The sequence below is a fragment of the Gopherus evgoodei genome, chromosome 1 (genome assembly GCF_007399415.2).
Source record: "Gopherus evgoodei ecotype Sinaloan lineage chromosome 1, rGopEvg1_v1.p, whole genome shotgun sequence".
NCBI classification, from domain to species: Eukaryota; Metazoa; Chordata; order Testudines; family Testudinidae; genus Gopherus; species Gopherus evgoodei.
The window spans coordinates 237,711,345-237,736,657 of record NC_044322.1 but is presented as its reverse complement, the minus strand read 5'-3'; the positions used below and the strand labels follow the sequence as shown (position 1 = coordinate 237,736,657).

Here is a 25,313-nt window from a genome sequence, read left to right as displayed (position 1 = left end):
TGGTTAATCAGAGCTGTATGAAATTATAGGGTACAGGCATGCCCATAGGTAAAAATCACTCAAACATTTCCACTTTAAAGTGCTAGTTTCAGATGTCCATAGCTTTGTCAATCTCTCATATCTTTCCAAAGAAATTATGCATTCTATATGTTCAGCCCACGAACACAATTTTTTTTAAAGAACAAAGACAGTGGGAATAATCTTTTGGAAACTTCACATATGTGATGTATTTTAGAAAACCACATAACCAAACAAAGTCAATAATTTAATTGTCAAGAGTGTGTCCCTTTTGGCTGCTGCTGACACAGCACCCCAAATGTATCCCTCTTCACTTGAACAGAAACTTTTGGGAAAAAGAATTCAGCTGATCTTTTGAAAACCTCACAGAATCTTGCAATATATTAAAAGAGAAGTAAAACTTTTCATAAACGTCTGGAGCATAATTAAGTACATTTTCAGCACTACAGGGGCAAACTAATTTAGAACCTCTACATTCTCCAATTGAAGTTAACGAGCGCTTTGCTAGACATTTTGCTACTTTAGCCTGTTTTCTCAATTCTGCTGGGTTCAAATACTATCATACAGCTTTGTAACAGTTATAACTCTCATATGAGTATGTGGGTTATAGTCGACTACAAACTAACATCACCTCAAAAGTTCTCTGTATTGAAAGAATCACAGAGCACCGATTGGATGTCCTTAGCAAAAGCCTTAACTTTTTTTTTAAACACATGGAAAAGAGATCCAATGGTGTGAGTGATCTAAACTGTAATGTAACCAGGTTAGAGACCAGCATTCATCTGTCTAACAATTCTCAAGTTGCTCTTCTGCAGACTAATTTAAAACAGATGCAAGCTAGAACATTAGGTGAAACAGTGTGTAACCTGTAGTCATCATGCCCTTCTAGTCCACAGGAACAGAAGACACATTCAGGTCTCATGTAAACACGTGTACAGCTCATTACATCGAGTTTTAATCTAGCATATGTAGTCTACCTTAAGGGTCATGTACATACTGTACATTTTGAAACTAATTCACCATTTAAATGGTTGAGTTAATGAATAATGCAAAATTGCTCTTTCAAGGACCTGAACCAAAGTTCACTGAAGTCAAAAGGATTTTTTCCATTGTCTTCAAGAGGCTTTGGATGAAGCCTCAAGAGAGCAGAGATATTTATTAGGGCCAGATTCTGCCACTTACTCATGTTGGGTAATACCTTACTCCATGAACAGTGCCACATCCAAAACATGTTGGATGAGGTACTATGTCTAGTATTGTATCCTCTCAAGATAATCTACTCCTACCTGAGAAAATTAAGTTCAGGATCATTTATATTGATCACAGGGGTTTCCCCCCAGTCAGTTTGAGAAAGGAATTCTTGTATTACTTTTTAGACTCTGGATGCAAGTTTTAAGGTCACTGCTTTACAGAACTCTCACTCTAGTTTTCCCATTCATTCCAATAGAATATAGAGATAAAAGAACTAGATTCAGACCAAACCCTCTCGAAGCTCTGAAATAGTAGAATACGAAGGCTGGGATTTGTAAAAGAGCCTAAGATGCCCAGCTCCCAGTAAAATTCATACCTCATTCTCTTAGGATCTTTTGAAAATCACAACCTGGGCCTACTTTCCCAACAAAGCCTCCATTGTTTGTTACTTTTACTGCATTTTTCTTATTATCCTCAAGGTACTGTATGCAAAAGCAAGAAAGCAAAACATGACAGGGTGGGGAGGAGGAATTAGATCCATCTTCCCACGTGGTTTTATGGCTGCTATCACTGTAGTATCTGAGCACATCACATACATTAATGTTATTTATCCTCACTAAATCCTATCTGAAGTAGCAAAGTGCTATAATACTCATATTACAAGTGGGGAAACTGAGGCACAGATAAACCAAATGACTTGCCCAAGGAAGTCACAAACAAAGTTTGCTGAATTGAAACCCACTGTCCTGGGTCCAAGTCGAGTCTCTTAACTAGCCCCCCCCCCCCCACCGCCCTGCTGCACATTTCGTAAGTGGAGTCCCAAAACTTTGGACTAAAGCATGCTCCTTTTTAGCTACAGCCCTGTGGCATTATTGTAACTGAACCATTGTCACTGTTTTTAACCAATAATTGGGTTTATCTGCATACAATATAGCTGAATAAAGTTACTAAAATATAATTAGGTATCATTTTCTCTGGTATCTTGTACTCACAATTAATTACATGGGGCCATTTGCAGTAACATCAATCTAAATCGGACCACATATATAACGCTGCTGATGTTAGCATTGAAGCCAACGGGGCTATTTTGTGGTGTAAATGATTACTCAGGATGAAAAAGGCTCGCAGAATCTGGCTGCAAGTAAGAACCCACAAGCTAGGAAGCTTTAAACAATAGGCTCTGAAGGAGATGCTGGATATATACTGTGTGTGCCCTTTGTATGGGTATATGTACATGCACACATTTATATTTTATGATTATGATCTCTGATCTTACAGTGAGACCAGAGGAAATGTATGTATTGAACACCGTACTATACATAGCAAGAATCACTAATCTTAGCTCTCATTAATCCCTTGCAGTAAGCGTACACTCTACTTAACATCTAATCTTACAGACCCTATGTGGGCAATACTTCCATTCCCTTCTGTTTGCAGAAAGGTTGCAGGATCCTACAAACGGTTATGGCTGCTTTATCAGGACACCTCCCAGGGAGCTGATTTAGCCTAATGACAGTAGCCTAGATTATCCCCTTGATTGCGTAAAGTGGTGGGAACGAATTCTGGGCAATTCTGTTATAATGCCTCAAAACTGTCAGAGGAAAGAGAGCTGAGCCAGACTGGCATCATTACCTCTTTCACTGAACCTCTATGCTGCAAAGCCCCTCTGTGCTGCAAAAAAACCCACACAGTCAGAGTTTGTGGCTAGGAGCAGTTAAAAGAGGAACTGCCCAGTCAGAGGCATGAAGCCAGGGAACAGACATGTTACAAGTACTGAACTCTGACAAACCTGTGGAATTTCATATTAAATTCCCAGAAGACAAAGGTCCAAATTCCCTCCTGGGTATAAACTGGCACAGCATCACTGATTTAACTGGAGCTGTACCAATTTACAACAAGCACAGAATTTGGCCCTTAATGTTTTAACATTAGAGCTGGGTGACATTTTTTCAGCAAATAGATTTTTTTTTGTATCAAAAATGCATTTTCCGATACTGCAAAACTATTCATGTATTTGAGCTAATAGTATCAGCTAGGGAAAAAAAAGTCAAAGTCAAAAAATTTTGTTTCAAAACATTTTATTTTGTTTCAAATTCAAATTTGGCCAATTTTTTAAAAAGGGTAAAAACACCTGAAAGAGGCTGAATTGAAATAAAAAACTGAAAAAAAGTTTGTTTAGAGTTGACTGAGGCATTTTGATCAACTTCAAGCAAATCGAAAAACTGAAAAATTTCACTTTGAGTCAACCTGAATGTTTCTTTTTTGATCTTTTGATTTGATTAAAATGTTTGAAAACATTGGTTTTGGTTCAGATCAAACCAGATTTTTTTTCTGTTCCACCCCTGAACTGAAAAAAATCCATTATTATTCTCTAATTAACACTTTGGGACTTTCTGCTCAGCACTGGGGAGAGCATTAATTGGTGACTAGGGAGGAGTATAAAGATATTGCTTGACCATGCAGGGATGTAATCAGGAAAGCCAAAGCACAAATGGAGTTGCAGCTAGTAAGGGATGTGAAGGGTAACAAAAAGGTTTTCTACAGGTATGTTAGCAAGAAGAAGGTGGTCAGGGAAAGTGTGGAACCTTTACTGAAAGGGGGAGGCAACCTAGTGACAGATGATGTGAAAAAAGCTGAAGTACTCAATGCTTTTTTTGCCTTGGTCTTCACAGAGAAGGTCAGCTCCCAGACTGCTGCACTGGGCAGCACAGTATGGGGAGGAGGTGAGCAGACCTTAGTAGTGAAAGAACAGATTAAGGATTATTTAGAAAAGCTGGACATGCACGTGGGCCAGATGCAATGCTGAGAGAGTTGGCTGATGTAATTGCAGAGCCATTCCCCATTATCTTTGAAAACTCCTGGTGATCGAGGGAGGTCCTGGACGATTGGAAAAAGGCAAATAGAGTGCCCGTCTTTTAGAAAGGGAAGAAGGAGAATCCGGGGAACTACAGACCAGTCAGCCTCACCTCAGGCCCCTGAAAAATCATGGAGCAAGTCCTCAAGGAAACCATTTTGAAGTACTTGGAGGAGAGGTAGGTGATCAGAAACAGTTAACATGGATTCACCAAGGTCAAGTCATGCCTGACCAACCTGATTGCCTTCTATGATGAGATAACTGGCTCTGTGGATATGGGGAAAGCAGTGGACATGATATACCTTGACTTTAGCAAAGCTGTTGATACGGTCTCCCACAGTATTCTTGCCAGCAAGTTCAAAAATATGGATTGGATGAATGGACCATAAGGTGGATAGAAAGCTTTCTAGATCATCGGCTAAACAGGTAGTGATCAATGACTCGATGTCTAGTTGGCAGCCAGTATCAAGCAGAGTACCTCAGGGGTTGGTCTTGGGGCTGGTTTTGTTCAACCTCTTCATTAATGATCTGGATGATGGGATGGACTGCACCCTCAGCAAGTTTGCGGATGACACTAAGCTGGGGAGAGAGGTAGATGCATCGGAGGGCAGGGATAGGGTCCAGAGTGACTTAGACAAATTGGAGGATTGGGCCAAAAGAAATCTGATGAGGTTCAACAAGGACAAGTGCAGAGTCATGCATTTAAGATTGAAGAATCCCATGCATGCTACAAGTCGGGGACCAACTGGCTAAGCAGCTGTTTTGCAGAAAAGGACCTGGGGATTACAGTGGATGAGAAGCTGGATATGAGTCAACAGTATGCCCTTGTTGCCAAGAAGGCTAATGGCAAATTGGGCTGCATTAGTAGGAGCACTGCCAGCAGATCAAGGGAAGTGATTATTCACAGCAATGGTGAGGCCACATCTGGAGTACTGCGTCCAGTTTTGGGCCCCTTGCTACAGAAAGGATGTGAACAAATTGGAGAGGGTCCAGTGGCGGGCAACGAAAATGATTAGGGGGCTGGGGCACATGACTTCTGAGGGATCTGAGCTTATTTAGTCTGCAGAAGAGAAAAGTGAGGTGGGGATTTGATAGCAGCCTTCAACTACCTGAAGGGGGGTTCCAAAGATGGAGCTCGGCTTTCTCAGTGGTGGCAGATGACAGAACAAGGAGAAATGGTCTCAAGTTGCAGTGGGGGAGGTTTAGGTTGAATATTAGGGAAAACTTTTTCACTAGTAGGGTGGTGAAGCACTGGAATGGGTTACCTAGGGAGGTGGTGGAATCTTCTTTCTTAGAGGTTTTTAAGGTCAGGCTTGACAAAGCCGTGGCTGGGATGATTTAGCTGAGGTTGGTCCTGCGAGCAGGGGGTTGGACTAGATGACCTCCTGAGGTCTCTTCCAACCCTAATCTTATATGATTCTATGGTAAGAATGTTAGAGAGCCAATGACAGCACAGCTCCTGTGTAAGCCATGTTGCTAGGAGAAGGGTGACCCGGAAATAATATGGGAGTGAGGGGTCTGGCTCTCCATGCTGATACCCAGAGGTCTCTGGGATTTCCCTATAGATCTTGTGATATCTTCATGGTCAGAGCACAGAAACTCCCTTCCCCTTCCATAGGCTTGCAAACTCCTTCCCCCTGAGAGGGTGATGTGCAGAAAACTCCTTGGAATGCCATACAATGACATTTACTGATTTTTCCAGATCAGATTTTCCCTCCTAAAGATTTCTCCATGGGAGAGAATGGTAATAACTTCCTCTGTTTAGCTGGGACAGTATGAGTAGTGCCATGAGTTTAAAAACTGTTTTCTGAGCTCTGATTCTTTTAATAGCAAAGCTGCTGAAATGATATGAAAAGAAGAAGAAATAAGGAGCAAATAAAGATGAAATACAGTGGGTATTGATTTTTTCAAAACTGTACAGTATTTTATCTGAAGCCTTTTCAAATGGGATCTTCTCTTAACTGGGATAATGAATACTCCATAGGGATGTCTCAGTTATGAGACTCTCTCGTATATGCTGTACATCTTAATTTCTGCAGATGGGAATCTTGACCAGGTAAATAAAGGTGGCCAGATACTCACAGCTAGTGCAAATCATAGTTGAGGATCTGATTTAAAAGCAGAATTTTCCAAATGCAGAAACTATTTAAATGATGAAATAAACTGCTGCCACATCTCGCAATTCTTTTCTTACCAGTTTATATTAATGGATATTACAAACTATAAGTCTGTGCCATCAAAAGTTTTAACCAGATATAGACCAATATTCTGCACCTACCATAATGTATTAATCTTTATGGTAACAAAACAAATGTAAATGAACCTGGCTGAGATTATATGAAGCAACATTAGAAGAGTGATATAAGCTTCTGGAATGCCATGAGAAGAGCTCCAATTCATTTGTTTGTATTAGTTTGTTCCACAATTGTTCTATAAAACAAGATGTGCCTTTAGATGCTACTAAGAATGGAGAAGGGGGAAAATAAAGCAAAAAAGATTTCTCCAATGTTATCTTTTAAAGCCACAATCCTCAGCTGTAAATCCATTGCTCTTTATGCCCTCATTCTTCATAGTTACTGAGGACACAATGTTTTATGAAAGCCTTCTTTCAATGATGTGTGAAATTATGTCTACACAAGCAATCCTTTTCATAGCTGGCTTTCATTTAATAGAGGACACTGGTGACAAGGTAGTTTAATTGTAAATTGGGCTCTGTCTATATTAGAGTCCAAAAAAATGTTAACCAGAACAATGTTTAATCTTACTAGCAGAGTCCTAACACAGTTCCCTATGGGTATGTTTACCCTACAGCTGAGAGCAATCCTCTCAGGGCTTGTCTGTATTCAAAACGCTACAGCGGCACAGCTGCACCTATAGCGCTTCAGTGTAGACACTACCTATCCCGATGGGAGAACCATTCTCCTAAAGAGGTGGCAGCTAGGTTAACTGAAGAATTCTTCCATCGACCTAGTGCTGTTTACACTGGGGGTTTGGTTGTTATACTATGTCTCCCAGGGGTGTGGATTTTTCACACCCCTGAGCAATGTAGTTATACCGATGTAAAACCCTGATGTAGACCAGGCCTCAGTCTAGGTAGACAGACAGCAGTGTGGATGTTGTGGCTCAGGCTGTCAAGCCCACCTGACCGCCTTGACTGCTACTATTAGCTTACTAGCTGCTAGTCTGTCTACCTGGGCTGGGAGGGTCACTCTCAGCTCGGTGTAGACATATCCTATGCTACTCTCCCTCCCCCTTCACATGGGCCTGTTCAAAAGCTCATTTAAGTTATAAGAAAGACTCCTACTGAAGTTAATGGGCTTTGGGTCAGGCTGTCTATATAGACTGGAGGGCAAAGCGGCAGGGAAAAGTACTGAAGTTTTACATGGATGGAGGAAGCAGCAATGCGGGATTCTCCTTCCCCTTCTACATAGCGGTCAGTATTCTTTCCACAAAAAATGTACATGGCTGAAGCAGGAGTGGCAGGGATTGGGAGGAAGAGCTGGAGAATTACTGCTATATAGCAAGATGTATCCTTTTTTTCCTGCTAGGATTAATGCCACATAAAAGAGAAAAAGGTGGGAGGGGCAGGAGAAGATTTATTAATGCAGTTTAACTACCCCTCCATGATCTGACCGCATGGGTGAGCATTGAGTTTATTTTTGCCTGGGAGAACTCGTCTGAGTTCCTGACCAGGAAGTCTCAAGACTGTGGCCAGAGTTGCTCATAGATCTCTAGCGTTCACTCCTTTTCCTGACCCTAACCAATCCCTTCACATTCCTGATAGTTCAGTAGGTTTCAAGGAGGGGAAGACTGGCTCAGCTGCAGCACTGTTAAAGTCATGGCCCTGGGACTTGTATCTTTTTAATTCTTCTTCTACTGTGCATGACTTTACACACGTAGGGTACAATTCACCCCGTGCAGATGGGCAGCACAAAACTTATGCACCACTGAGTCCCAGTCCAAACCTGAAAATAGGACTTCAGTGGTACATGGCCCTTTTGCCGGTTCTTGGCACTGGAGTGAATTTCACCCATAAGGAATATGGAAGTAACACGTTCCCTGGCAAAGCTGAATGATTTGTTAATTATTATTGTTAGATATATAAATAGTGGTGCTTATCAAAGGCTCTAGGCTTCTATAAGTAACAAAAACAAAATTAGATTGCCAACAGGGACCCCAAATTACCCTCTCTCCCATATGCTACCAATTTCTCTCTTTAGAGCACTGTTCATAAATAACAGGCTAAAGAACATTTCAGCTAAATTGCTAAATTGCCTAAGTAATCCAAAATAAACTAAACAAATTTGAAGTTGGCCACAAGAATAAACAACTCATGAATGAACCTCACACAATGCTTTTTCTCTAAAGGTGTAACAAACTTGGTAGTAGTGAACAGTTTCTGGTGTACTGTTTTTGTAAAAATATAAGGCTACATTCTGTCATGCATCCAGGGCCTGGTCTGTGGACAGTTTTTATACTGGTATCGTTGTTTTGGTCAGAGATTTGATTTATTTTTTTTTTTAACTGAGACATCTAGTGTGGATGCTCTTATGCCAGTGTCTTATACTGACATAGCTTATTCCTCTTCTCATTTGGGAATAAGCTATACTGAGCTAAAGCATCAATATTTAAGGTATAACTGAGACCACACTAGAGGTATTGTACTGTTTTAATTAGACAGGCATAGTCAGTGGTACAACTTTTGTGTGTAGACAAGACCCTCTCAGTACAGTAGTGTGAGGGGGTTATTAAGGAGACATAACTAGCTCTTTGACTCTGCTGGCCCAGGCACCATTGAGACTTAAAATAGTCTAATTTATGACAGAAGAACATAATCTCAAAAGGACCTACAGCACTGCCCCTGCTCCCATTGAAGTCAATGGCAAAACTCCCATTGACTTCAATGGTGCATGATTAAGACCTAAGAATCATACACTAGCTGAAAACTGGTGCAATGACGCTCCCTACCACTCCTTCTGAAACTGAAACCTTCCCTCCCCTGACATTGCCCCTATGCCAGGATGAGGGGGGCAGTTGTCCCAGGAGCTGGCTCTGCTGGGTTTACCTCAGTTGAGAGCTCCATCCTTCATCAGGAGAATTCAGTCATGGCAAGAATGCTTGAGTAGTGCAAAGGAGCTAGTCTGGACCTGAGAATCTTGCTCCCACAGCATAAGCAGTCCATAATTCAAGATCTACTTACTATCTTGTCGGTTTTTCTGCAAAAGTTCTTATTTTTTATTTTTAACAGTAGGTGACAGAGCTGCTTTTAAAAAGAGAATGTGGAAAAGGATCTCAAGCAGCAGACAAGGTGATAAACAACCAAGTGCATTTTGCTGATCAAGCTCAGTGATTGCAAGTCATTAATATGTAAAACATGCACAAATTCAAAATAGCAATTATCCATGCAAAACATTTGGGATGATCTGAAAAATGTCAACTTGCCTTTCTCTTGCTATCACTTGTTGGGGTTTTCAGATACACATTGGTTTTGTCCAATTTTGGGGGGAGAAACAGCCTATATGCTTATAAAAATTACATACGTGCTCTTAGGAATTTATATAATGGGCATCAAAGCTATAGAAGCAAAGGTAAACATCCCTTTCATGAGAAGTAGACTTGTACAAAAGAGCTTCTAGGAACGAAATGTGTATGTACAATTATTCTAATTGCTTCCATCATTAAATATATCTTACATTATGTGATTAGACTAGGAATAATTTGGTAAAGAGTACTTTATAACTCATTTACTTACTTATGCATATATCCATCTGCATTCCCCGTTAGGTTCATCTGCATAACAGTCTGAAATTCTGTCTCATTGCAGCAGTATTTAAATACCGTGTTGTTATGGTGACAGCAGAAGATGTAAGATTTATTGTCAGAAAGACGTGGACAGTGAAAACCAAAGTGGTAGCGGCCTTTGTAGTCTGTATATGGCTCACAGACACGAAAATGTGCAGACAATGCTGTAAAACAAAGATTGATATTGTCTTTGTGAGTCGTATGTTTTAGTTGCATGTCACATCCATTTTCATTTTTTTGTTAATCTTAAACAATATTTCCCCTGGCTTCTGAGAAACAGTAATCATGTATTTCAGGAGTTTCAACCTCATAATATATGATATGACTACTGACAGCATGAAAAGCATTTTTGTGATATTTTTAATTTTGAGTTACTATGTTTCTGACTTTTTTTTATTTTAATTCATTTATTTTTTAAATAGAAGAGAAGAAATGATGTCCAGAACTACCACAATCTTGGACAGCAGGGAACACTAAAATATTTAAATACATATCTTCAATTATGAAGTTTTAAAACTATGGGATATCAACAAAGATCTAGAAAGGCTAGTTTAAAGATTTTTCTGGGATTATTTTATTATCAGCAAAGAAAAAAACATACATGCAAACTGAAATTAGAGTCCAAAGGCACATGATTTACAGTGGCTGTTATTAATGTGTCAGAAACATCTGCTCTACTGTAAAGGTCATTATTTTGATAGGCATTGATCTGCCAAAAATAATAATTAAAAGATATTACCATGCTAACAGCGCTAAACAATTGTGAATATACAAATATCTAGAATAAGAGCAATAGAAATACAATTACTATTCAGATCTTAATTTTTTTTTTTAAATTAAATCCTCACGTAAAGCATGTATTATGTCTCTTAAACCATTTTCCAGGTTTTTGTTACACTGGTTTTGCTGGCCAATTCTCCTGAAAGAAAGAAATCATCTCTGTATATTTCCCTAGAATGTGGGCTCTAGGCTAATTGTTATGTGGCAGTTAGTATGCCTTGCAGGAGTTTGAGGGCTGTAGCTAACCCCCAGCTCTCACACACTGGCACTACTTTAATTTATTTAGGGTTTATATTATGGTAGTGCCTTGAAGCTACATCTCAGACTACACACACAGTCTCTGCCCTTGAAGACCTTACAGTCTAAATATAGACCACAGACAAAATGTGGGAGAAACAATGTATTTTGATTTTGATTTTACAGAACGGAGACAGACATACTACGGACTGCTGTACACACAAAGTTGCACCAATCAATTAAGGTGTTATTTTAAACTGATTTAGTTAACTGGTGCAATGTAGTGCATGGACACTCATTTTTATGGTTTGTTTGAAAATTGGGATAACGATTCTGACCTTCTTTGTTAAATCGATTTGATATCTTCTGTTGAAAAGCTCTATATAAGAGGTAGGTGGCGGTCTCATTTTTACTTATTATTATTATTATTATTATTGTGTCAGTTTACCAATATAGAGTGTACACACAAAGGTCTGCACCAGTATAACTAAACTGGTGTATATTTTGCTGTAGACAACACCTGAGTAAATTAGGTGCCTATAGAAATTTAAGAGAAATGAGTGCATTTCAATCCTGGCATTACTCTTTTGCTATGATCTACTGCAAGGAAGAATGTGTCATTTTGTGATTAAGGTCACAGCTGTGGAACTCAGAGGTTCTGAGGAGAGCTGGTCGAAAACCAGAATTCCATCCTGAGGAAAATTCTGATATTTGACATCTATTTTTATCCTGAATCAGGGTGAATATTTGAAATATCAAAACTTTTCATGGAATTGAAAGTTCAGGAAAATTTCAATCAAAAAATGTAATTTAGACATTTCTAATCTAAGTGAAATGTTTTGACATTAGCTAACCAAAATGTTTCTTTTGGTTTATTGAACTGAATTGAAACATTTAATTGCAATTTACTTCAACATTAATCTGTGTCCAACTGAGCAGCCATGTTGCTTCATAGGAACTGTAGTTTGAGTGTCTCGTGCTCCCATTCTATACGGAATGGGCTCCCCAGCTGGACTACTTCTCCTGTGATGCATCCCTTTGATTCAGCCAGAGAGACGATTGCAGTACATCATGGGGCAATTTAGGGAGCTGAGGCAAAAATCTGTCAGGGACAGTACTTGGTCCTACTGTGAAGGCAGGGGACTGGACTCAATGACCTTTCAAGATCCCTTCCAGTTCTATGAGATTGGTGTATTCACTATCCATATACATATGTCTGCTCTTTTTTCATTCAGCCTACTGAGATCTTACCCTGAATAATATCTCATGATAATGAGTTCCACAAAATAATTTATATGTAATTGTGTATGTGTAAAAAAAATTGTTCCCATCAATTTTACATTTATCACTTTTCAGTTTTAGTGATCTTCTCCTTGTTCATGTATTATAGGAGAGGTCCCATAGAAGGACCCAATTTACCTTCTCTATACCAATCGTTTTACTGAAATGTTTAAGTTACCTCCTACAGAGGTGAAAGGTATAACATGCTTTTTCTGAAGTGGAGTAACATATGTAAATCTCCACCATATTACTACTAATAATGTGAGGCGGCTATATCCTCCTATCTCTGTGCATGCACATTTCTAGGGCAGAATAGACTGTCAGGCATTGAATGACTGATTTATGCTGGTCTTTCAGGGTTTATTTGCAATATGTTCAGAAAAATAAGCAGCCAATGTAAATAAAATGTCTGAATATGTAGACCAATGTAATGCTGTTTTCATAGATTTTGTTAGCTAGCTCTGGAGAATATTGCTATAAGTTTAGTACCAAGTTGGTGTAAAGTATTTTATTTTATTTGTTTTGAACACTGATGCTTTCGATCAGAGGCAGGCGCTCGTTGTAACAAAATATATACCATTCACTTGCTATCCTGTGATTGTTTAAAGATAGACATGACCCCTTTCAAGCATAAAAGAAAATGATTGTGAAGTGCAAAAAATTTGCCAAGTTTTGTATGTTAGAGGGGTCAGAGCTGGAATCAAGAATCAGAGCAGGGTTGGAGCAAGAGTGAGGCTGGAGCAGGCTAAGGCTTGTGGAGTCTGTTAAAACTATCAGGTAGGGAAGAGTCCCTAGTCATGAAGTGACATTGAGCAAACTGATCTGCTGTTTCTCCTTTGAGAGTTATACCTGCCCTGAGAGGCACCAGACTGGCTCTGGACTTGTGGATTGGCTGGAGCCTAACACAGGAATTATTCTTCATCCTGTGCGGCTTAATCGGGCACTAGTTCAGGGATGACTCATCACCTCCCATTAGGGCACTCATCTAGGATACAGAAAAACCAGGTTCAAGGCCCTGATCTGCCCAGGCTAACCACTAGGCCAAATCAGGCAGAGCAGAGCCTTCAACCTGGGCCCTAGGAGAGTGCTCCAAGCAGTGGGTTACTGGCTATTCTATGGTGGGTCACTCTCTTCCATCCTGGAGCTGAGGAACCTTTTGTTTCACCAAAACCATTGTGTTTCAGCAAAAAAGTTTCAATTTTGATGAACTGGCATTTTCTGACCAAAAAATATATGTTAAAAAATTCCTGACCAGCCCTAGCTGCAATTTTCCTACTTTGCTAGCACCTTTTCTAGCAGAGGTCAAGCCTGCCTGTCCTTACCATAGGGCCTCCTTGTCATTCCTACTTCCACCTATTCAGACACCTTTCTGCCTGCTGGAAGGGAGCTGCATCTCTTTTCCTAGGCCAGCCAATACAGCTGAAGCTGCTCAGTCTAGGTCTATACTATTCTGGTTCTTCTACCAACCCCATCATCTTGTTATCTGAACTTTCCAGTTGTTTCTCTACCCCTACTGCTGCTGCTTCCCTGTCTGCCTGGCTCTCTAAAACAATGTCCCCAAAACTGCTGTCAGTTCATTGTCATCCCAGTCTTTGTTATCTATGCCTTGTGGTTGTGATCAGAAACTATGCCCTTAATTATCAGAGGGGTAGCTGTATTAGTCTAGATCTGTAAAAAGCTACAAAGAATCCTGTGGCATCTTATAGACGAACAGAAGAATTGGAGCATAAGCTTTCGTGGGTGAATACCCACTTCGTCAGATGCATGTGTCAGACATGCGTCTGATGAAGTGGGTATTCACCCATGGAAGCTTATGCTCCAATACTTCTGTTAGTCTATAAGGTGCCAAAGGACTCTTTGTCCCTATGCCCATAATGATTATTAGATATGATCTTCAAATATACTTGTTTTTCTATATTCTACTTATTAATAGATCATGGTGCTTGAAATAAGGCACTATCTTACATAGAAATCTTTCTATTAGGTCTTCATTCCTCTTCAAGTATGAAATTAATATAATTGCAGTAAAAAGCAGCATCCTGTAGTTCTTTCATTCAAATTATGTAAAGCTAGTAGTCTCCCTTTACAGAATCGGAGGCATAGGGGCCATATATTGTATATATATCTGAGTTGATTACATAGATAAACACAAGTTGCCGTGTAATTACTATGCTTATCAACAAAGTTACTATGGACCTTTGTTACTGTGATGCTGCTACAAAATTAACATGTTTCCATTGCTTTAGGCAACTTACCATTTATGTGAAAGGAGGCCAAGAAAACACTCTCAATTGTGTTAATGCTTTGTAAAGGCTGGGGATAGAATTTTAAAAGGCACTTGGCACTGGTTAACACCCTTCCCAATGGTTAAAACTCTCACTGACTTCAGTAGACACAGACTTAGGCCAGCACCGAATGCTTTTGACAATCCTACCTGGGGTACATAAATTAAAGCTGCCATTATCATTTTAAAAAGAACAAGAGTACTTGTGGCACCTTAGAGACTAACAAATTTATTAGTCTCTAAGGTGCCACAAGTATTCTTGTTCTTTTTGCAGATCTAGACTAACACGGCTGCTACTCTCAAACCTGTCATTATCATTTTAAACACCCATCCGCAGCATAGCACCATGCACCCTATGTGCTAATGAGAAATGTCAAAAAATAATAAAGGAACTATGAGAGGATAAGGTACTCATGAATAAACAAATAAAAGAAAATGCTAGAATAGTATCTAGTATTTATCAATGATTTATATAATATGCAGAAATCCTATGTAAACAGGATCAAATCAAAGACATATTTCTTTACAGTCAGCATGTCCCCTCCCTCCAAAGAGACAGTGTCAGGACTGAAAAAGGCTAAACATATTAAATTCAGACCTAACAGGTTTGTTTTAGTTTGAGGCTAGATGTTGGTGTGACACATATAAAATCTATCCTCAAAGCAAAACAAAGCTGAACCATTTTTATGAACAGTCAAGGTATAACATTAACATTGCAAAGTAAAATTCTCAAAAGCCAGTAAATATGAACATTATGGCAGAGGTACAAACTTTACGCTATCCCCTCTGCATATGCATATGAAATAGTCTTTATTAATATGACATGCTGTTTCTGAGATAGATGATAATATATTTTTTCCTACAATGTAAGTCAACATGTGTATTTGGGATAACTTATGATCATGTAATTAAAGGTTATCAGGGTGCCAGAACAATGCGCAGAGTAAAGGTTCTAAATTCAACCCTATTTTGTCCACATTTCCTGCCTTTAGATTATTTATTTGACTCTGCCGCTATCTGTGTATACTTGAGTAAGTCACTCAACCTCTTTGTGCCTCAGTTTCTCCATCTCTAAAATAGGGATAATGCTCATCTAACTACATAAACCACATTAAGAAATGTGAATGAAAATCATTATATAAGAGCTAGTTGTTATTATTCATCCTCAATCAATCCATTCCAAGTTTCAAATGTATTTGCTGTATTCCTCATGACAGAAGTGCAGTTAGAGTATTTTAAAATGGGATGGATGTCGTTTTACTCCCTCATGGAACTAGGAAAAAAATTGATGGAATTCTGCTTAAACTTCCCCAAAGTAAATCACTTTCAGAAAGAATTACAAACATGGAAAATTTCAGAAAACTGGTGAGTTTCTGAAAGTTATGAGCCTGTGAAAAGTACTTCTTCTAATTGGAACTCCTTTGTAAACTTAACTATAGCAGCGGAAGAATATGAACAGGCAGAGTGCGAGGATAATCTGATCCGTACACATAGACACACATCCTCTTTTGTGCAATGTGAAAATACACATGATACAACCTTGCTTTCTAGGTCTGTAGTAGGTGGATCATTTGGCTGAATTGTTTGATTTCTATGATGTGGAATCCCTCATTTTAAGGAGCTGATAGCCTATGCAGAATTAACATAGTAAAGAAAATGATTATTGAAGTTGAGTGTCAAATGTTGAGTCTGCTTATCTAGTCTGTGTCCCATTAGTGTTAGTATTGCTCTTCTTCTTTTAGCTTCCTGTCACCAAATGCACAGCTATGTTTAAGTTGCACAGTGCTTTTGTTTCAACTCTTAGTGTTACTCATGGTACCGTTAGTTTTATAGGCACTTGGGTTTAATGAAGTTTTAACCCATTCATCCCCTTGCCCAGATCACATAAAAAATAAATTTCTGGAAGAAACATTACCTGCCGACAAGAGCAATAAGAACACAACCATCAGCACATTCAAGGACTGTTGACCACAACTTGTCATCGTTTTGTTTTCATTGATCCATTAGAGAATTACCTGTTTAATAAGATGCAATATCATAGTTAGCTGTCAATATCATCTCACCTTTATCTGCTGAAATCTGTACTTGCAACAAGGCTTTGCAACAGAGAAAATGGTTTAGAGCAGTGGTCTCCAACCTTTTTATGCCCAAGAACATTTTTTGAATCTAAGGGCAACCTAGGATCTAACCCCTCCCTTCCCTGAGGTTCCGCCCGTTCCCCAAAGCCCTGCTTCACTCACTCCATACCCCCCTCTCTCCGTCACTTGCTCTCCCCCACCGTCACTCACACTCACTTGGGCTGGGGTAGGGGGTTGGCATTCAGGAGGGGATGTGGGCTCTGGGCTGGGACCGAGGGGTTTTCAGTGTGGGAAGGGGCTCTGGACTGAGCCTGGGGCAGGGAGTTTGGGAGCAGGAGGGGGCTCTGGGCTGGGTACAGGGGTGCTGGCTCTGGAAGGGGGATCAGGGCTTGGGGTGCAGGAGGGGGCTTGGGGTGCTGACTCAGGGAGGGGGCACAGGGTGGGCCTTGGGGTGTGGAAGGGCGTTCAGGGTGCAGGAGGAGGTATGGGGTGCTGGCTCTGGGAGGGGGCTCAGGGATGGGGTGTGGCCTCACACTGAGCAGCACTTACCTCCAGAGGCTCCCAGTCGGTGGCAGGTTCAGCGAGGCCAAGGCAGGCTCCCTGCCGACCCCAGCCCCACATCGCTCCCGAAAGGGTCCAATGCACCCCTGCGGCCCTGGAGGAAGGGGAGCAGGTGTCATGTGGCTCCATTCACTGCCCCTCTCTGCAAGCACCGCCCCCACAGCTCTCCTAGCCAATGGGAGCTGCGGGAGCGGTGCTTGCAGGCAGGAGCAACATGCAGAGGGAGACCCCGGCTCCCCCACCCCCGGGGCCATGGGGCTGCGCTGGATACTTCCAGGAGTAGCATGGGGCTGGGATAGGCAGGGGGTCTGCCTTAGCAGCAGCCATACTACACTGCTGGAGATCGCGATTGACTGGGAGATCCTCAGAATCAAGCAGTCAATCATGACTGACCGGTTGGTGACCATTGGTTTAGAGTAATACAGTGTGAAAACAAAACTGTCTTATTCCCACTACAATTGTTGCATGGAAAAACACATTTCCCATAAGAAATTTTAAAATATGCTATCCTTTTATTTAGCTATGTGTACATTAAACAGTATGAGTTATGTATACCCTTTATATTCTACAGCACTAAGTAGAGGTGAGCCAAAGGGTGTGCTTGGTTGGGCTATTCACACCAAACTTTGTAATGTAAGAGACCATGCCTCAGGCAATGGAATACTGTCAGCAAATTGGACTGTTTCAGTATGTCTGGAAGAACTAGGGGAGTTAAAATGAGTTAAAATAAATAGGGTTGTTGATTAGTCACAGTTAACTCATGCGATTAACTCAAAAATTTAATTGTGATTAATCACACTGTTAAACAATAGAATACAAATTGAAATGTATTAAATATTTTTGGATGTTTTTCTACACTTTCAAATATATTGATTTCGATTACAACATAGAATACAAAGTGTACGGTGCTCACTTTATATTATTTTTTATTACAAATTTTTGTGGGCTAAAAGCTTATGCTCAAATAAAATTGTTAGTCTCTAAGGTGCCACAAATACTCCTGTTCTTTTTGCGGATACAGACTAACGCGGCTGCTACTCTGAAACCTCAGCATTCTTTGACCGTCATTGAGGATTTGCCTCAAAGTGAATTTTGCCATTTATGTCAATGGGTGTAGACCCTATATCTGGTACCTAGAGTGCTGCAGTACACCCTGTCCTGTCTTCTGTGGCAGTATATCTAAAGCTAGTACTACATTAGCTGTGACATCAAAGGGCATGAAGAGAAGAAATTCTTTTATTGCTTATCCACCAATGTTAGTAGTCTGGATAATAAACAAGAGGAACTGGAATTGCTCAGTTGTGAGCATAAATTTTATCTAGCTAATATTACTGGACCATAATGGATGATTGGCATGACTAGAATGTTAAAAATCAATGGGTTAGATCTATTTTGGAAGGATGGAGTGGAGAAACAGAGAGAGGGGAGTGCCATACTATGTAAAAAAAAATTACTACTTATCATTGACAACTCAGAAGCAAATGTTCTTGAATGCGGATAGATACATGTTCTAATAGGTAAAGCACAAGATGGGGAACGAGTTGGTGTCTTCCACAGACCACCAAATCTCTCTCACGCACACTCAGATGCAAAAGGGGACTTCAATTTGAGTGACCTAAGGTGGAGGTCTCATGTTGCCAGTATTAAAAAAACAACTTTGGAATTTCGAACACTTATATATGACAATTTCCTAACACAAAAAGGGTTACATCTAACATTATGGAATTTTATGTTAGACCTCATCTTGACAATAAAGAGGAACTGGTTACAGAACTAAAATTACAGGTAGCTAGACACAAATGATTTATGATTTGATTATGTTTGTTATGTGCAAACAGAATAAAATCCAAATCAATTTTATATATAAGTTAGGAAATTGTCATATATAATTGTTTAAAATTGCTTTCAAAGGTCCAATTTTACTAACTTGAAATCAATTATAAGTCAAATCTGTTGGGAGAAAGAATTTAAACAGAAAAATGCAAACAATAATTGGGTACATATTAAGAACATTTTACTATGTACCCCAAAAGCCACAAATGAGAAAGAAGGCCCGACTGGTTAATAAACCAGCCTGGCTTAGAGAGGAAGTGAAAGCAACTATAAAAATGCAAAAATATTAGAAGAAAGGGGAAGTTGATAGTAACAAATATAACACAGAAATTGTAGAAAATTGACTAAGGAAGTAAAAAGATTTAAGGAGAATTAAGGAAATGGGAGTTTTTAAAGTATATCAGGAACAAAAGGAATCCTAACAAATGGATCTGATCCATTACAAGATGGAAATGGTAGAACTGTCAATAATAATTCAAACAAGGCAGAAGTGTTCAATAAATATTTCTCTTCTGTATTTGGGAAAAAGCCAGATGATGTAGCCAAATCATTCTTATCCACTCCAACAGTAACTAAGGATGATGTTCAACACCAGTTAAAAAAGCTAGACATTTTTAAAATTAGGAAGTCCAGATAACTTGTAGCCAAGAGTTTTAAAAGAGCTAATCAAGAGTTCTGTGGAATATTAACGTTGATTTTCAGTAAGTGTTGGAACACTGGGAAAGTTCCAGAGGACTGGAAAAAGGCTAATGTGCCAAGGGTAAGCAGAACAACCTGGGTAATTATAGGCCTTTCTGATATCGATCCCAGGCAAGATAGCAGAGTGGCTGATTCGGGACTCTATTAACAAAGAAAAAGGAGGGTAATAAAACTAAAGTCAATCAACATGGGTTTATGGAAAATAAACCCTGTCAAACTAACTTGATTTTATCATGAGAGTACAAATTTGGTTGATAAAGGTAATAGTCATAATGTGATATACTTACAGCTCTGTACGGCATTTGACCTGCTAACTCATGATATTTTGATTAAGAAACTAAAATGATACAAAATCAACTTATGGCACACATTAAATGTTTTTCTACACTTTCAAATATATTAATTTCTATTACAACATAGGATACAAAGTGTACGGTGCTCACTTTATATTATTTTTTATTACAAAATTACATCTCCAGATGTAACTAAACAAGGCATTATCATTGAGCAGGTGTGTTTTTAGAGGGGTCCAAAGGGGACCTGTTTTTGTTGCTATTTGATTTAACATTTTTATCAATGACCTGGAAGAAATAAAATCACAACTGATAAATTTTATGGATGACATAAAGATTGAGGGAGTGATAAATAATAAAGAGGACAGGTCACTGCTACAGAGGAATTTGGATTGCTTGGTAAACTGGGCACAAGCAAACAATATGCATTTCAACATGATCAAATGTAAAGTCATAAATCTAGGAAAAAAGAAGGTAGGCCATACTTACAGGATGGGAGACTCTATGCTAGGAAGCAGCAACTCAAAGAGATTTGCAGGTATGGGTGGATAATCAGCTGAACATGAGCTCTAGTGCAATGTGTCCAAAATGGCTAATGCAATCCTTGGATGTATGAACAGGGGAATATCAAGCAGGTATGTGGTACTGGTGTGACTGCTACTGGAATAGTATGTCCATTTCTTGTGCCCACAATTCAAGAAAAATGTTGATAGATTGCAGAGAAGAGAAGAGCCATGACAATGATTAAAAGATTGGGAAACATGGCTGTTGTATTAGTTTAGAACAGTGATCACCAACCTGTAGATTGCGATCGACTGGTTGATCCTAGAGCCCCTGCCTGTCGATCGCAATCTCCAGCAGCTAAAAGTCCATTGGTGCAGTTGGACTAAGTGCGGCCTGCCTGCCCCAGCCCCATGCCACTCCCAGAAGCGGCTGGCACGCCTCCACGGTCCCTTGGGGGGGGGCAGGGGTATCAGCATGCTGCCTCTACCTGCAAGCACCACCCCTGCAGCTTCCACTGGCTGCAGTTCCCGGCCAATGGGAGCTGTGGGGGCAGTGTCTGTAGGCAGGAGCAGCACACAGAGCCACGGGCGTGTGTTGGCTGTTTCCGGGAGTGGCATGGGGCCATGGCAGGCAGGGAGCCTACCTTAGCCCCGCTGTGCTGCTGCCCGCCTGAAGTAAGTGCTGCATAGCAGGAGCCTGCACCACGACCCCTAGCCCTGAGTCCCCTCCCGGACCCAGCACCACTTACCCACTCCTGCACCCCAACACTGAGCCTTAGCCCAGAGCCCCCTCCTGCACCCAAACTCCCTCCCAGAGCTTGCATCCCTCACCCCCTCCTTCACTCTAACCCCCTGCTTGAGGCTCAGCCCAGAGCCCTTCCAACACTCCAAACCCCTCAGCCCAAACCCAGAGCCAACACCCCTTCCCCAACCCACTGCCCCAACCTGGTGGAAGTGAGTGAGGGTGGGGGAGACTGAGCAACAGAGGGAGGGGGGATGGAGTGAGTGGGGCAGGGCTTCGGGGAAGGGGCAGGGTAGATCCTGGGTTGTACTTAAATTCAAGAAGTGATGTCATGTGTAAAAAGGTTGGAGACCTCTGGATTAGATGGAATATATGGGTCTAAGATTTTAATATAATCCAGTCACAGTCTGACATTTAACAGTGTATACTAAACCCCAGACCTTAAGAGAGCTCAGCATGCTTAGTACAATGGCACACGCCTCATTAAACATCCTTTTCACTTTTTATTAAAAATAAAGAAAAGAAAGAAAAACAGATTTGAAATGTATAATATTACATAAGTCTTTTGTTTTAACAACATCCCTTGATCCCTTTCCTTTTAGCTGGAGAGAGTTTTCAGAAAGCTCCCTCCCCCACCCTTTTTTTTGACAGTTTCTTAGACTGCAATATCAAAGACAGCAATAACTGTCCTTTTGGGGAAAAGAGAAGTTAGGCATGATGAACTGGAGCCATTATTGTTAAAGTCTGATCCCATTTCATCTCAGGTGGTGTTTGCGTAGGAGTGGTGGTGTCTCTGGCCTGTTCTGATCAGGACATCCCTCAGGAGCAGGAGGACTAAAGCTTGGGGTCCCAAGAAATGGTGGGGTGGTAGCGATGATGGTGAAGCTAGCTCCAGTAGCCTCCATCCTGTTCTTTTTTCTGCCCCTCCTCTGAAGTCTCTTTCTTTAAGGACCCACAAAAAGCACGAGGGGGTGGGGAATAGCCCATCCCCTCATTATTTTGCCCATCTATTAGGCCTAGTTACCAACACACCTATTTTGGTTCACTGATTTCCGGACCCATATTTTGTGTTCACCAAGCATGATCTTAACACATTCCTTGAGTTATGTCCGTAGCCTTTGTGTTTAGACTAATTCAGTCTTTGTCTCCTTTTTATGCCTTTTCCTATCAACATGTGTTATTATAGTTATTGTGACATTTTATGAACTTTCACATACTTTTTACAGCTGAGCTCACAATTAAAGTAAATTGAAAGGCCTAATTATTAGTCGTCTTATCTTAAGAAAGCTTAAGAAAGAGAAGGTTAAAGGGTGCCTTGATCAAAGGAGCTGCAAAGGAAACAGAAATTTGAGACTAGAGAGCTTTTCAGACTAGCCGAGAAAGGTAGAACAAGACCCAGTGGCTTGAAGTTGAAATTAAACCAATTCAGACTAGAAACATTTTTAACAGTGAGGGTAATTAATCACTGGAATAATTTACCAAATGTTTTAATGGATTCTCCATCACTGAGAATTATTAAATCAAAACTGTACGGTTTTTTCCTAAAAGAGATGCTCTAGTTCAAACAGTAATCAATTCAGGGGAGTCCTATTGCCTTTGTTATACAAGTCAAGCAAGATGATTACAGTAGTCTCTTCTAGGTTTATATTCTATCAATCTATGAATCAATATTGCCAACTCTTGCAATTGTGTCATTGTGACACTCTATACCTCAAAGTAGCACCCTGGAACACCACTTTCACCACTGTTATATAATTATGATATGGTTTGTACAAAGTATACCTTGTGAGGTATCATTTTAAAAGTCTTGATCAGTTGAGAATTAATATCCTGTTGGATTGTATGTGCTATCATTATGTGTGAAGTTATGAAGTATTGCTATATGTGTGTAGCAGGGTGGTTATGCGTTCCTGCCCTGAGGGGTTTAAAAAGCAGCCCTGGAGAGGGCTGCAGCTCTAAAAGCTGGGCTGATTGGGGAACCCAACCTTGCCAGTGATGAGTAGGCTGATACTGCAGCCTGCCTCAGGGCGTGAGGGCTAGACAATGACTGGGAGTAGCCATATACTGAGGCAAGGTGGGGATAGTGGGTGGGAGTTCCCCGGGAAGGGGAGACCCTGAGAGAAAGTGGTTACTGTCAGGGGGCAGCACCTCAGCTAACAGGGCACCGGAGTCCAGAGAGGGACATGGGGGCCAACTGGTAGTGGATCACCGGCCTGCAGAGGGTGCTCCAGGCTGGAAATCGAGCTAATTCCCTGAGAGACCAGCAGGAGGTGTCGCAGGGGAAAGTCCGCACGCTTACAGTGTGTTACTGAAATATGTTGTGAGTTTGGGAAACACCCACAGCTATCCTTTCAGTTGCAACAAAGGAGATCCAGACAGGCGTTGATGGCCCATCAAAAAGAATCCACTCTCCCAGACAGTGCACATGAGCAATGGAGACTGTCTGGCCCCCAGGTCACAGCGGGGATCTTTCTAGCAGCTGGAAGAAAGTATAAAAAGAGAGACAGTTTCATTATCAATTGATCTTGCGCCCCCCTCCCTCCATCTCAATACCTGAAAGATCATTTGGACTACAAAGATTTGGAACGAGGGAGATTGGTCCCAGGCTGGAAAGGTGTTCAGTCTGAGCACTGAGAACTGTAAGCTGCCTATAACATCCAGCGGGGTCAGAGACTATTTGATTCAAATCTTGCTTAGTCTGTTAAAGTTATAATTTAGACTGCAAATTTATTTTTGTTTCTTAGGTAATCAACTTTAATCTCTGCTACTTATAATCACTTAAAATCTATCTTTCTGAAGTTAATACATTTGTTTTATATTTTACCTAAAACAGTGTGGTTTTGGTTGAAGTGCTTGGGGAAATCTCAGCTACAGTTAACAAGGGCACATCTACTACCCTATTGTCAGAATGGTGAACTTATTAATGTGCTTACACGGTCTAAGGGAACTTTGAGCAGTATGAGATGGTGTATTTCTGGTGTCCAAGGCTGGGGATTGGTGCCTCTCTGTATGATTCATATGTGGTTCAAGGAGCAGCTGTGTAATACAGCTGGTGTGGGGCTCCACACGTTGATGGCTGAGTGATCACAGTGCCTGGAGGGGTGTTGCTGCTTGTCACTGGCATAGCTTTGTGAGAGACAACCCAGGCAGGAGAGGTAGGATGCACAGTGGTCCCACAGTTTCAGGTTGTACCTGGAGATCCCCAGCACAATCATAAGTCTTAATTTTTCTCTTAAGCCCCTGCTCCTCAAATCAGAAACCAGAAGACAAGTAAAAAAGAAACCTAAATGTATCACTTTTCAAAAATTTCATAATTTTTAGGCCAAGAGAATGATATTTTTAAGTCTGATTCATGATTTTTGGACACTTGGGGCTGACAGTACTGCATTAGTACTAGATACTGGTGTCTGGATACCACAGTGATAGGTGTGTGAAAAATGCCAAAGATAGATAAACATATGCTAGTAGTATAGACTAGTACTACATACATTGACGGCCAAGCATAGAAAGGAATCAGTTCTTTTTTGCCTAGAAAAATAGGGAACTGCACCTATAATATAACCTCTGATTGCAAAATAAAAGGAACATTCCTGACCTCTTCTTGCTTCTCCCTTTGTGCCTGCTGTTCTCTAGTACTGGGTGAAACAGTCAGATTCAGTTCTATGCAGCTCAGGATGCTCCCTGAGCTATTTGGACAGAGCAGCAGGTAGAATAAGTGAAACGCGAAGAGCTGAAATGTTTCCTAAGCTTTGGCCACAAATGTGAAGTTGGAGATAGGAATGTTATAACTTGCAAGGCGGTAGCTGGAGAATTTTTTTATTATTAATAGTCAGACTAGACAGGAGGATTTAAAATGAGTTTAGAGTATTAAGCTTGGAGGGATGAGGAAAGCATTGTTTTATCAGTGTCAGTAGCATGTGGCAAGTCCAGTGGGTGGGGCACAGGACTGGGTGGGAGCCAAGAGACTGTGGGTTCTCTTCCAAGCCCAGCCAATCAATGACCTTCTGCATGGCCTTGGGCAAGATGTTTCTCCCCTCTGTGGTTCAGTTATGGAAATAATGGTACTCGCTCATCTCTGTAAAGTGGTTGAGAACCTTTGATGAAAAAGTATTATATTATTTTCATTAATGAAAATGCGACCCAGAGAGATTGGAGGG

The 25,313-nt window shown here is 40.6% G+C and overlaps 1 protein-coding gene across 6 annotated transcripts in view; it reads right to left on the bottom strand.

Annotated features, from left to right (window-relative positions):
• Positions 1-25,313, bottom strand: part of SHISAL1 (shisa like 1) — a 174,305-nt gene that overhangs the window by 55,420 nt on the left and 93,572 nt on the right. For all 6 annotated transcript variants that reach the window (XM_030539909.1, XM_030539898.1, XM_030539892.1 and 3 more), the window contains exons 2-3: positions 16,363-16,462; positions 9,816-10,029 (exon numbers count right to left, since the gene is read on the bottom strand). In XM_030539909.1, the coding sequence (XP_030395769.1) occupies positions 9,816-10,029; positions 16,363-16,429 (281 nt within the window). In that variant the 5' untranslated portion in view covers positions 16,430-16,462. The remainder of the gene's footprint in view (positions 1-9,815; positions 10,030-16,362; positions 16,463-25,313) is intronic.